The following is a 14,299-nucleotide window of genomic DNA, read 5'->3' on the forward strand; positions in this document are numbered from 1 at the left end:
GCAATCATCCTTTAGACTCCTGCAGTTTGAATGACCAGACAATGTGTGGGACTGTTTGACCTTGCTCTTAAAGCTCAGAAGCTAGAGCAAGGAGATCTCTGCTCAGCCTGTTATCAGTATACAGACAACTCTTAGAAGGTTTCTGGAGAAACACCCATCAGTGGAATTGCTATTCTTAATTATCTGCTACATTTGGTTGCTCCCTGAGAGGTGCTGCTCCAACACAGTTGGTTCGTGATCCTCCAACCCAATTTACAGCAAAATGTCTCTAAGAGGATTAAGTGGCCAAATGTTATGTTGTGCTGCTGTGCTGCAGGGTTGTCTCTGCCTGATGGGGGCAGCAATGAATTAGTAAGTGCTGCCACATTTACTTACCCTAAGTGTAGCTGAAACTACTTGAAGGGTTAAACTCTGAATTAAAGTGTGTTTAACAAGAAAGATCAGAAAAATAAACAGGGAGAAAGCAGCAGTTACTCACCAGCTCCCTCAGTGAATGCATCCAAGTTATTAACTTAATTTTTGCCCTTACGAACCTGCAAAAGGTGCACAGATGTAATTAGCCCAGGACGAAAGCAGCATGAGCTGGTGGAAGCACCATGAAGGAGGATAAGGACCTGTTAAGCACCAGATGTATCCTGGCATCTGCCACAGCTTTGTGCCTCAGTGTCTTTTTGCCATAATAAATAAATGTAGCTGTCCCAGGACAGTGACTGCGTATATCTGAATATGTATCTGCATTAACAGAATTGCTGTGTTCTTGTTTAGCCTTTTTTGATAGTACCCTCAAAAATGCCCCCAGTTGCAGTACTGACATCTCCACCATAAGAGTGGGAAATGGATTAACATGGTTGCAGGCATGCTACCATGTTAAGGCATTCCCATAGAAAATCCATTTTCTGCACAGAAAATCCCTTTTCAGAAAAGGATGATGGTTGTAAGCATCTCCCACAGCTGATCTTCTATGTACTGAACGCTGGATTTTTTGGCTTGGAAAATAAAATTGAGCTATAACAAGACAAAGGCATACCTGTACAAGGCGGCATAGAGACTGTCTCTGGCTGTTCATTCCCTATCACCTTGAGCCACTTGCACCACATCAGCACTTCTGGATAACAAAGCAAAGAATTTTTCTCCTACCATTAAGTTCCCCCACACACCACTTTCGCTCTGGTCCTGTCCTGACTGGCACCTTAAAAGACTCCTAAATAGATTTCCAATAAATATTATTATTTATAATAGCCCCTTTTCATTTCCCCAATTTGACAGATGCGAAAACAGAAAACTACTAGAGCAGGAGCTGCATTTAAATTCTTGCTCGCTTGCTCCCACACTGGTCTTTTCCCCCAAGTGCTTGTATTACAGGAAGCATAAGTAACAGCTGGATTATACATGAACAGGTTCCTTGGTTTCACAACACTTAAAAAATATGTAATCACTCTTAAAGTACTGCTGAGTTAGATCTGGTCCTAAGAGTCATTGTATTTCCTCAATGGAATCTTTATAAATCTCTATTTTAGAGCCATGTGTTTTACTCCAGAGTTACCTCTGTAAGGTTGCACTGCCTCATCCCATTTTTAATCACTTTTTTTTCCTTGTGGCAGATATGGAAGGCAGTTCCCTAAGAAGTCGAGAGAAGAGGCTTAGCTTGAATTTGGTAAGTACCCTGTTTGCACAAATTTAAAACACTGGCACATAAACTTCAGAGTGAATCATTTCACATCCTGATATTCAATCATTCCTCTCCTCTGTTCAGCAGAAGAATTTAAAAAATGGGGAAAAGTGCCTGGCTTTGGGGAACTTCTGTGCTGGCTGCTTTGTCACCTCAGGCAGCCTTTGAGAGAAGAGAGAGGGAGAGGCCACAATACTGAGTACCCTGTTTTTAGAGCAGATGAAGCTGGGTCTATTATGAAAAAGGTTACCAGTAGCCTCAAGAATTAAACTGTTGACCAAGAGCACCAGAGCAAATGACTTAATCCTTGAAAAAGGGTCTAAAGATGCCTATCACTTCATGGTCCTGAGAGATATCTCTTCTTTAGGACATTGGAAAATGTCTGCTCTCAAAGTGCTTGTGATTGAAGGCTTTATCAGTCCACAGCCTCCTGACTCGGCCTTTGACAGACACAGTTCTAAGAAGCACCATCTCACATCACATAGCCAGTCTTCTGCCTGATGCTGAATGCTGTCTTCTGTGGGAGATCCTTTGCAATTTATATTTTTCTCCTTTTTGAAAGCTTGCAAGGATTGTAATCACTCCCTCTCACCACTCAGCCAGCAATAACCTGCATGAAGTGATTTTCTAATGGTAATTCTCAGTGACCAGAAGTGAGTGTAGGTCTGTGTCTGCTATCTCAGTTTCCACATATGCCAAAGTCTAGTTCACCAGGTGTTCTCCTTTCAGGCTTTTTTTTGTATTCAGGATCTTCCCTCATTTTATAGGTCAGAATTACTGCTGTGAGAGGCAAGTGCAGCCTCACTGAAGTTGGAGGATTTAACAAATAGTTACCAATCAGTTTGGTTCTAGTTTCCAGCAGTGACTTGTGAAGCTCAGAGTGGACTGCTCCAGAGCTGGAGTGTTCATCTGAATTCATGTGTTTGTCTCTTATCACTCTATCTTGTGCCTCTCTGAAAAGCCCCATCAGAACAATCCTGGCCTGGGCTCAGCTGAGGTGTGTTCCCAGCTCACAGCAGCTCCTGGCTTGGAGGGGGCTGGCTGTGTATTAATCGAGCTGTTTCTCTTTCTGCTCCTACTTGGCTTGTACAGCCATGCCGGTTCTCCCCGCTGTACTCGACGGCTGCGGACAGCACGGAGGACAGCTACATGCCCATGCGCCCCAGCACCTCTCCCTCCGCACCCAGCTCCGACTGTTCCCCTGATGGCTACATCCCCATGAGCCCTGGCTCAGCCACCTTCACCTTCCCTGTTGTCAGCACTGAAAAACTCACCAGCCCATTGCCTGAGCTTCCCTCCAACATGGAGCCCCCTCCAGTGAACCGAGACCTCAAGCCTCGTAGGAAGTGTAAGCCCAGACCTAAGTGCAAAACCTGGGGGTCCTGATGGTGGGGACATGGGTAACCTCCTTTGATAGTGTCCTTGGCATGTCTTAAAGCAATTCCCCCTCTAGAGGATGGGTTGAAATGCTGTGTGACTTACAGCATTATAACCTAGGATGAACTTGCAGGGCAGTTTGTGAGTGGAGGAAGAGCTTCCACGGCTGCTTTTGCAGTCAAAGACCAGGTGGCTGCATAAGCACAATGCCTGGCTTTTCACTGTGACTGCAAAGAGCCAAAGGGACATAGCCTGGGAGAGACAGCAGACTAAATCTTGCCACTCTGAAGTACATGTACTCCTGTCTCACCAGCTCTCTGACCTGCCAGGAATGGGACATTCAAACACTCAAGTACTTAAACTTGATGTGTTGGCTGTTGGTTAAGCCTCTGTTGGATAGGCACAACTGTCTTAGTTTAATTAGGAATTTTCTGCAGATGGTTTTGCTGATGGTAAATTTCCACTGCTGGTTTTCATGGCATCTCCAAAATCTGGGTTGCACTTCTAGAGAATATACTGGGAGCAAAATTCAGCTTTGAAGTGGAGAAATTTCCTAAACCTAGTCTATAATAAAGCTCTTAGGGTTGCAGAGCCACAGGGTTACTCAGAAATTTGTTTTACAGTGCTACTGTAAAATGGGGACAGACATTTAGACCATTGCCATGAAGAAAAGCAAACTCATATTCTTTCTTAAAGGGTTTTGAGAATGGTGGGCACATGTACATTGAGTGGTGACAGGAATGATCCTGATCCTCATGTATAGGATGTTTTTGTTTAGAACAGAATCCAAAACCTGTTATAACCTGTAGGCTGGACCAGCCTCTCCAAGGCAGCATATGCAGAGCATGTTCGGGGAAAACGTATGTATCTTGTGCCACATCTGGTCTCTTTATGCCCACTATATTTATTCTGTTATTTTAGGATGATTGGGGGACTTTACTTTCCAGCACTGACCAAAGAGGTCATTTGTTACTGATTTCTGTCTTGGTTATGTTCTGTGAAATACTCTGTTAGTTTCTTTCTGTTAATACAAAACTGCATTTTTCTAAACAGTCTGTACTTTTCATTGAAAACATAGTTCCTTTTGTGTTTACTTACAGCACGACCACCTCCTCTGGACTTGAGGAACCTCTCCACAATTCGGGAGCATGCTGCTGTGACCAGGATGTGGACTGTGCCTTAGTAAGTCAACAAGAAACCTGCCATTCCAATCTTTTGAGCATTAGTGTGGAATAGAGTTAACTTATCCCATCCCACAAGAAAGATTCCTGGCAAAGTCTACAAACAAAAGTTCCCCAAGGTTCCTTTCAGCATCCCCCAGGCTTTTGCTGTCTCTAAAAAGCAGGGCTCCCTTTCCTGGCAGCTCCAGAGAATTCAGCATCATGATTTGAGGGTTCCTTTTAAACAGCCTGGAGCTGGTCTGCACTCTGGTGTGGCTGCTATGATGACTAAAAGCTTGGCATGCCTAAGCTATGATAGAGCCATTTTTGGTCCTGAAAATTAATACAGCAAAGGAAAAGCAGATCAGATAAAGATACGTCTGAATTGTAGACTGGGTACAGAATTCTGCACTGCCACATAGCAATCCAGACCTGAACTTTTGGCATGACCTTTTGTAACTAGAAATTAGTTGTTGGTAAAACAAATGCCTTTGATCCTGAAGCCCAGGAGTATAAACAGACAATACTGTTGGGCTCCAGGGGCAGCAGAAGACTCATCTTCAGGGAACTTGTTAGCATGGGAGCACTTCAGCCTTCTGGCTGGGGGGGTCTTGGCACAAAAAAAAAAATGCAGCTGTGTTGAAGTGTGCATGCTAAAACCAGAAATTCCCATCAAAGTCCTCTGCACACCCTGGGCACTCCAGAAAATGTGGGGTTTTGCTGGCATGAGTGCCAGAGAGGGCATTTCCACTCCCCCATTTCAGGCTGTCATGTGAAGGGCGAAAGAGACACAAGATGAGCCATTTCTCTATTGCAGATCCCTATCTAACATCCAGTCCAAGGCTGGTTAAGCCCCTTGGCACTACCTGTTAGGGAAAGCTAATACCCTAGCTCCCAAGCATCCCTGCCAGAACATTTAGGTTAATCAGTGCTGACACAGTGCAGAGTTTTGAAGGATAACAAGCTTAGGGTGAGTTTGCATGTTTTATACTAACAAAAAGAATTTATGCCCAAAACTAATACAGCAAAAGGAATTATGCTTTTCATGCTGCACAGAGAGGCCATCTAATTTCCTATTAACCAAGCTCATTGTGCTTGCCTGCGGTAATTTATTCACCATGCACCTCTGAGAGTTGTGTTCATGGGATAGATTTCCTTGTGCAAGGGCTGAGTTACTGCCATCTCCACAGCATGGGTAGCAAGTGTTAACCCTGTATACAAAGCCAGACCAAGTTCCTTTGCATGTACCTCCAGCAGCTGATTAATTCACCAGTGTCCAAAATGTGGATACCTGCACAGCCTAGTAACTGCCCCCATTATTACCCAAATGAATGATAGTTCTGTGCCCCTAGGTAGAATTGCTTCAATGTTTTATGTTTTCTATCATACCAGATAGCAAACTTTCATAAATACCAGAGGAAAAAAAATCAACAAAATCAGTCAGCGATATAGCACACTATTTCTAGAATTAAGGAGTTCTAGCTTTGGACAGCCCTTCCATAAAGGCCACAGCCTTAGTGTGAGTTTATTCACCATACGGACTGTTTCAGGCTTTGGCTTCAGTTCAGTGCATCTGTAAGATGCTTCATTAACCTCTCCTGTGTTTTTCTTCATAGCAATCGAATGAGCTTTATCTCACCAGAAAGAGACAGTATTAATTCAGCAAGAATATTTGCCAATTCAGTTTCCGGAGAAGAGGAAGAAAGTTACATTCATATGGTAATGTCATTTTCACACAGCCATCCTTTGCTTTATTCTGCTCTGTCACACTGATGGAGAATGCAGAAGTTTGTTTTCTAAGAAAAAACATTGAGGAGATTTGTCCTTTGCCTTCTGGTTTGTTTGTTTATTTTTTCAAATGATGAAACGGTTTTAAACCAAAGACACTGGGACCAATTTACAGAGAGATAAGGGAAGTCCTTTTCCTGCTTTGCAGAACTCAGCTCTTTGCTCACGAATGTTGCTGAGCAGTTCCAGGAGATCACAGGGATCAGCCATATTTACATGTGAACTCAATAAGACAAAGGAAAATTAAATCTTTTCACCTTTTAAAATTGTGCCTTGCAAAATCTCCTAGGAAATAAAAGAAAGCCTTTAGTGCAGTTCCTAAAGAAACACACCAAATATTGTGCAGAAACAGAACTCCCATTAAAGTCTCATTGCTTCTGTTTTGGCTGGTGGCATTAGCCCCACTTCCCATCTCATGAAAGAAGAACATCTGGCTTTGTGGCTTCCTATTTTTCATTTATTCTTTAGCCATATCTTGCACAAGAGCAGAATCTTGTTTTACTTTGAATTTTAGGTGGAAATGGATCTCAAATCCATTCAGTCTGACTACAGATCTACTCCATAGCCAAAGCCCAAGACTAATAGCTATAAAAATATATTGCAAAACTGACCACAGCCTCCATGAACCATAGTTTCAAATTTTAACCCACATCTCTGCCAGACTGAAATCTGCTCAAGAGGACAGTTCCAGTTGTAACCATTCCCCATTTGATTTTTCTAGTCTAGGAAAACCTGTCATATGTTTGTGGTTATCTGTGATTTTATGAGAATAATTTTCAGTTTCTACATTTGAACTGAATTTTCAGAATTTCTTCAAATTCACTGAATGATGATGTTTAAGTGGGCACCACTGCAAATCTGAGCATTCCAAGGGCTTGGATTGAGAAGCTGGGTACAAGCCCTTCTTGATAAAATTTAGTGTAAATCAGCCTGTTTCATTTGTTTTGCCAGAATTATCAGAAGAAAAAGGGTCTCACAGTTTCTTTATGCCATCCCACAATTATCAGTGTTATGCTGTGGATAGTAACCAAATGCCCCCTTGGCACAGAAAATTATGTGGGCCCTTTCTGTTCTCACGCACATTTTCCCAGGTGAATCTCCCAACTCACAGTTGTGATCCTGTTTCCTTCTAGGATCATGTTTTTAGAGCATTAAAAGTTTTTCTTCTTTCCTGACAGGAACACAGACAGGCCGCATCTCCATACAGCGGTGCTTTTCCATGGACAAGGAAATCTAACCTTGATTACTTAGCACTGGATTTTAACTCTGCTTCTCCATCCCCTGTGCAGAAGGTACGAGTCATCTGAAAACCCTGCAGCCTCTTGACTTTTTGTCTGCTGTGAGGAAATTAAGATCCAGGGTCACATTCTGCTAGGTGTCCTAAGTGCCATGATGAAGCCAGTAGTGTTTCCAGTTGGCTTTATTTGTGTCAGGCTCAAGATTAATTTGATAAAAGCATGATGAGGGTGCTGACAAGGTGTCCTTAGTGTGACTTATAGGGACACTGCTAACACAAGCTTGGTACAGGGTATGAGACTGTTCTGGGAAGTGCAGCCATGAGGGCTTGTGGGCAAGTGGATTGATTATTACAGGATCTCTGCATGCTCCTTCATTTTCATCAAGTCTCCACAAAGCCTCTCCTGATAGTTTTCCCCAGACTCTCTTTGCAGTAACAAGTTTGCAGCCCATGAGAAATTCATGGCGTAAAACTGTACCATCTCTTATAATCTGGCAAAATGTGCATCTTTATTCTTGCATCACTAAAACCATTTCCATTTCCTTTGCAATGCTGAGAAAATACACTCCCTTTTCCAAAGAACTTCTAACCTGCCCAAGTGGTGTGTATACCACTGCAAAGCAATGAACTGTAGTGAGTTTGGATCATTTTATATCCTGTGCATAATCAGCCAATATTCCCAGATACAAAAGACTCAAGACTCTTAAGCTTCCTTATTTAAACTCTCCCTGTATCTAAAATCAGTTAGGTTATCCTTGCAGCAGGATCACTCAGATGAGGAGAGAATGATTATCTGCATGGAAATAGCCAGTACAGCATGTTTCCCTCACTTCCTGTGCTGGGCTGAGTGACAGCGTGATGGATAATTATAGCTGAAGCAGGCTGTAAAGCAATGCTTTTATCAGCTGATGTCACTGTGAGATTCAAGGTGAAGTGAAGCAATCAAGGAATGAGGGAAAGGGAAAGCAGAAAATCAAGCTAAGTTTCACTAGCACACCTTTCTTCTTTCAACCTGAAAATTAAAACATTGTTTTTTTCCTCTCTGTACCATAGAAACCTTTTCTGTCTGAGGAACAGAGAGTGGACTATGTCCAGGTAGATGAACAGAAGACTCAAGCTTTACAGAACACTAAGCAGGAATGGACAGATGAAAGACAATCAAAAGTGTGAAGGAAGAAGATTTGGGATCTGGAGGGTTTTTTTTTTGCACTGGAGCCGCAATGTTAATGAAGCAGCTAGCACAGTAGAGCTCAAAGATGCTTCAAGTCTGTTGAGGCATTTTTACTGGAAACCTTTGATTTCAGCTGGAAAAAGTAAGTTGTGTGAGTGAGTGGTTCACTGATGTCTAAAGTAATGCATTAGCCTTTTTACTACCCTTACCAGTATGGTACATGGTACAATTTTCTGGCATGATTCTGCAACGAGTCATATACTTAACATTCACAAATTCACTACAAGTTGTATTAATCTACTTTGTCCTGCCTTCTCCTCTGTCACTTAATTCCTATTAATTCCTCAAACTATTTTTTGATACCCCTAAAAATGCTGCAGGTACTCAGAGTGCTTTTATGGCAGCAGGCATCTGACAGGTTTTGGTGACTAATCAACAAAGGGCTAAAATACTGAAACAATAAAAAGAACCTTTTTTGAATATATAGTGCTTAAGCAAAGAGAATTTTGAAAAATATTTTTCCCCTGGGTTTAAAAGGTCTGGCTGTGAGCTGATGCAGTCAGAACTCAAAACAGGACTACACACCCATGCAACTGGAATGCATGGTCTTTGACCCTCTGTGTGACAGTCATTGTATTAAGCTTCTTCCCTCCATTGTGGCTCATACTTGTCACTTTTCTGTCTGATTCCTACTGATATTTTCTCCCCTGTCTTGGAAAGTGTCTTTGGCACAGCCCAACTGCTCTTCTAGTAGGAGGCTGTAGCCACACAGCTCTTGGATGGCCAAAAAATAGAAAGGGAAGCTGTGAGCCTGTTTCTGCAAGCCTTGAGAGAACTGTCAGAGGATCAAGACTGCTTTCATCTGAACGGCAGAAGAAATGCCATTGAAATTGCTGGTAGCAGTCATCAGTCTGATTGTTTCACTAGACCCACCCCAAAATAAAAAAGAGCATTAGGAAGTTCAGTGTGCTCTGCAAGAGGCCAAGAGCCTGCCAAATCAGGACAACAATGTGCTCATGCAGCATGAGGACGTCTGGGCTCAGGAAGCCTATCTACCTTGGGACTTGTTATCAGCACTCTCTCAGGATGACATATCTGTATAGTTTATAAAATATTTAACTTCAAATGCTTGGCTGCAGTCTTTATTTTACAGTGGCACATGGCCACTTGATTCATGGAAGTAGGTAGTGACGCAGAGTGACCCACACTGGATTTGGTCTCACAGGCTTTGCTCCTGTACATGAGTCCCAGTAGCCATAAGAGGTCTGATCCTGTCAACATGGATAGACAGACAGGACCCTTACAAAAGATTTCTTCTCTGACAATGCCAATTTACTGGCCTCCCCTCATGTGCCTGTTGTTAGCACATTGCATTGCTGTAACCTGACATCCTAAAAATTCTGAACTACCAAACAGAGGTCACAGAAATGTCATTGCAGAAACCACTGGCATTTGAAGGCTCCTACTCAACTACTTCCCTACACCCCATCTACTCCAATCATTCAGGCACTCTGGGAGGCTGAGTTGCTCGTCCTGTGGGAGAAGCAGCATAGCTAATAGAAACAGTTTTCCTCCTACCTCAAGCGAGCTGAAGGGCTTGCAAGTCTCACTGCTTCTTTAGCCCAGCCCCTGGGGATCTATGGTGACCAGGATCTCACTAGGTTACCCTGCAAGAACAAGGTTCACCAGCGCCTTCACTGACTGGGGCAAACTGGGCACCCAGGCCTGTGGGCATGAAGTGTCCTGGACTAGAGCTGCTTGGAATACTGGGGTTAGTCCTGCAGATAGCTGACCTGCTGTTCCATCCTACTCTGCTCCTCCCCTTCCTCACCAAAGCTCTCAAATGAAAGCTGATGTTCATAAAAACTTTGCAAATAATTCCAACTTTTCCATACATATCTTGTCTGTCTGGTGCAAAATTCAGTTTGTCAAAACCCAGCTGTTTCGTCCTCTGATTTAGCAGAGCTATGAGCACCCATGCCCTGGGAGTGATATTGTGTCAGGGGCAGGGTGTTTGGGGAGAGGCAGTGGAGATCTACACCTACACAGAGGTGTCAGAGAGAGGGAAGCATGGAAGGACCACGGATACTTTGCCTTTCTGCTCCAAAGAATTGTCTTCCTTTCAAAGTGTGCAAATAGCACGTGTTGCTGAAAGCTCTTGATATGTGCTGATGTACTGAAAGGGTTAAAAGAACAGCTAAAATATGTCTTAAATTGCAGACAGACAACCTCCACAAAGGGTGAGCAAAGTTATGTTCTGCTACTGCAGGTCCTGGATTGTGGAGAGATGGCAGGCAGGAAAGCCTCTGATGCAGATCAGAATCACATACAGATCAGCTCATGTTTGGAGTGTTTCCTTTCATGCTGTCAGACAATCATCTGAAGTGGAAAAACACCAAGTTATTGGAGACTGACTCTGTTGTTATTCTAGTTTATTGTAAGAATATTTGAACTTCAGCAAACCTGGCTAACAGATCATTCAGAAGTTTAGAGAAGAAAAAGCTGTATGTGGATTTTTACTCCCCTAAAAGGACATAAGCTTATAGCTTGACAGGGACTGTCCTTAGATTAGAATGGCCCCTTTCAACTTCCTGTGTCCCCTGCTTGCTCTCACAACACTCTTATCTTGATCAAATGCTGCTCACTGGTTTCTAACTTTCACTTTTAACTTGAAGCTAAGTTTGGGGGTTTATTCCTATTTTTTTATGTAACATCTGATTTTATCGGCTGCTCCAGGGCACATGACATACATTCCTGTGCAAGTACAACACATGAAACAGGAGCAATTAAAAAATACTGGGGAAAACTATTTAAAAGCAGAGCAGTCCTTCTCAAAGGCTTTTATTTCTTTTGTTTTGGTCAAATTCCACTATACTTGAAAGAGGGTAAAGAGGAGGAAGATGGTGGGAGGATGGCAAAGGCCAAATCTGTTTTGGCCACCTCACCACTAAGGATTTGGGTGTGAAGGGAGCTACAGCAGCCACAACTGACAAACCTGTGGACTAGTACCCATAGAGCCAGCTGGTGGGACTGGAGGAGTGTTACAGAGCAAAAAGGAGTTACTGTTTAGTTAAGTCTGATCTTAATCTCTTGGCCAAGGAAGAAAGAAAACCTGAAAACTGAGTCAGCTTTTGACAGTGTCTGAAAATATACCCCAGGCCAGAGCCCTTGATTAGTACTGGCCCTGGGGCCAGCCAGGCACATTCCTGATAGTGTCCTCTTTTTACCATGGGTCTGTTATTTGCATGTACTTTTTTCAAAAGTGTAGTGAGAGCTGATGCAGAGAGAGACTCTGCACATAAATATAGAGTGGCCAGTGGCCCCTTAGCCCTGTGCTGAGGGAATTGGAATTGCCCAGCCCGAGTATTGTAATGCCTTCTCTAGCACTGCTGGGTCCTCTCATTTAAAATGGGGAGAGTGCTAAATGAGAAGAACAGTTTTAGTTTAATTGGAAATGCCACCTTGTGGAGTTGCTGGATGCAGCTTGGTTGCAGGATGACATGGAAAACAACCAAGCTCAATGGTTTGAGTCCTGTGGTTATTGTTGGGGCCATCAGCTGATTTCCCCACACTGATGTGTTTAGTATGTCCTTACTCATCTCCTTCAATGACTGCACATTTGATCAAGGCAGAGCGGTCCACAACTCATTTGCTTTTTGGACTAAACTACATTTTACATTTATAAATCCTTTATGATAGTAGGCAGCATTAATTTCCTTACTGGCAGAAATGAGCACTTAACCTGAGGAGTGCCAGCAGCCATGTAACTGGAGCAAGGCGTTTTCAGCTAGCTCACTTTGCCAGTGATAGCACCTGCATTCTTCATTGTCACTAACTACAGATTGTCCTAGATGTAGATTTTGGAGTTGCATTCACTTGCAGTGATTCAGAGGTTTAATAATTCAAAGACCATCAGATGCTGTGATGACAACAAAACACAGGGTAATGCCTTCCCTTTGTCCCCGTTCTGCAAAACTTGCTCAGGTTTTTTTTTAAAAAAAAGCCACCAAAATAGCAGACATATGCCATGTCAAAGCCAGGATATTTTTTTTTATTTTCAAATAAAAATAAACTTTTTCTCGTGCAAATGAAGCATTATACATTTTTTTGTATTTGTAAATCTGTGGGGAAGCATTAAGCAGTCATCTCTGTTATGAAGGGACATGTCATTGCTAGAGGGAAGGGGCTCACCTTCCTAATGTTTCATTGTAATGTTTGGTGTATATATTTGCACATTAAGCTGTATCTTTTTCTAATAAATTAATATAAAAGATAGCTGTCATCTTTAATCATTTTCATAAGTAAAGGTGCTCATAGGAGCTCCCACATTTTTCATTTAATCCTTTTTCCATTTTTTAATTCTCTTACTAGGCAGTGACTTGTTAATTTAAAATATTTGGATGCAAATTCAAACAAATTTGCAAACAAATGTCATATACCTGCGTATCAGGGAGATTATTTGCAGAATAACAAAAAACTATGAAGTTGTGACTTTGACTCATGTGGGACAGGGTGAGCTGCAGTCCCACAGTCCCAGCCCCAACTCTTGCTGCCACAGCCAAGGGGCAGAGGAAGGGGCCACAACTCTTGACTGACCATGTAGACCACAAGTACAAATTTATTCAGCAGATGCTCCAAGGTTGGATACAAAGACTAGTTGTTATGTAACCTGGTCTTTTAATTGCTCTGTGCTGAGGAGTGTAGTTGCTGGTAGTATAATTTCCACATCCAGCAAGCTAGGGACATGGGATCCTTTCAATGGGCACATGGACGATGAAACAAGGCAGTCCATGGAAACAGAGCTGAGCAAGCCTTGCTGCTAACAAGCCAGGTAGTTTGGAAATAGTTTATTTATTGCTTCAGGCTAGTGCCACTTTTGGATCTGCATGCTTTGTAATCCTGGATGGGGGTCCACCGTGGTGGATTGAGGGTGGTGTAGTGCTTAGAGAGCCACGGACGGAAACTTGGCTGCACAACTCAAGATACACAGACACTTGTGACTGAGATAAGCCTTCGCCTGCAGTCTTGATAGAAGGGAACTCCATGATACTTTGTGTTTGGTCTTCAAGAGAGGGCAGGTCAGACAAATAAAGGTCAGATAAAGACTGACTGCCAGTTCACAGCTCTTCTGTGTCCTCTGCCCAGCAGAGATGGCAACCAACAGCCCTTTCATCAGAGAGCACTTCCCAGAAAAGAGACCTCCCTCAATTGCACCTCCTCCCAGAGCTTCGGAGGGAAACAGCTACTTCAAAGCCACCATCAGCCACCACCATGAAGTGAGCCAGGAAGCTCTCAGACTTCTCACACCTCTGTGCAAAGTACTTTAGTGATTGGATAATAATAATAATAACAATAATAATTATAATAACAACAACAATAATAGTGGGGAAAAAACTGACAGCAAAATCCCTGGATATGTGAGCACTTGGCTCTATAGAGGCTGGCTCCTCTAGTTACATCTGCAATTTCAAACCACATCAGATACTACCCTGAAGCAAAAAGCCACAGTGCAGTCAGTCAGGTAGCAAAACCAGGTTATCTTCATGGGGTATGAAAAACAAACCTCTCCAAAAAGTCAGTAATTCCCTACCATAGAATTATAGACTATATCTTGAGTTGGAAGAGACCCACAACAAGCATTGAAATCCAGCTCCAGATCCTGCACAGCACAGCCCCAAGGATCACATCATGTGCCTGAGAACATTGTCCAAACTCTTCTTGAGCTCTGGTAGGCTGAGTACTGTGACCACTTCCTTATAGAGGCTGTTCCAGTGTTCACCCTTGGTGGGAGGAAACTTTCTAATATTCAATCTTTCAGCCCAGTGCTTTTTTGTCTCTTCAATTCTTTTGGTTAAAGTGCAGTTGCTTTGCTATTTTTTAGCCAGAGCTGCTCAGTA

The 14,299-nt window shown here is 42.8% G+C and overlaps 1 protein-coding gene across 3 annotated transcripts in view; it reads left to right on the forward strand.

Moving 5' to 3' along the window:
• GAB3 (GRB2 associated binding protein 3) overlaps positions 1-14,299 on the forward strand; it is a 97,739-nt gene that overhangs the window by 67,227 nt on the left and 16,213 nt on the right. For 2 of the 3 annotated variants that reach the window (XM_014258792.2, XM_014258793.2), the window contains 6 exons: positions 1,602-1,654; positions 2,762-3,017; positions 4,147-4,228; positions 5,823-5,925; positions 7,173-7,286; positions 8,285-12,660. In XM_014258792.2, coding sequence (XP_014114267.1) covers positions 1,602-1,654; positions 2,762-3,017; positions 4,147-4,228; positions 5,823-5,925; positions 7,173-7,286; positions 8,285-8,401 — 725 coding nt within the window. In that variant the 3' untranslated portion in view covers positions 8,402-12,660. Of the gene's footprint in view, positions 1-1,601; positions 1,655-2,761; positions 3,018-4,146; positions 4,229-5,822; positions 5,926-7,172; positions 7,287-8,284; positions 12,661-14,299 lie in introns of those variants that run through there. The other variant, XR_001331959.2, reaches the window with a different exon arrangement.

The sequence above is a fragment of the Pseudopodoces humilis genome, chromosome 15 (assembly GCF_049639895.1).
Source record: "Pseudopodoces humilis isolate 2021_Gansu_Grassland_sample_001 chromosome 15, ASM4963989v1, whole genome shotgun sequence".
Classification (NCBI taxonomy): Eukaryota; Metazoa; Chordata; class Aves; order Passeriformes; family Paridae; genus Pseudopodoces; species Pseudopodoces humilis.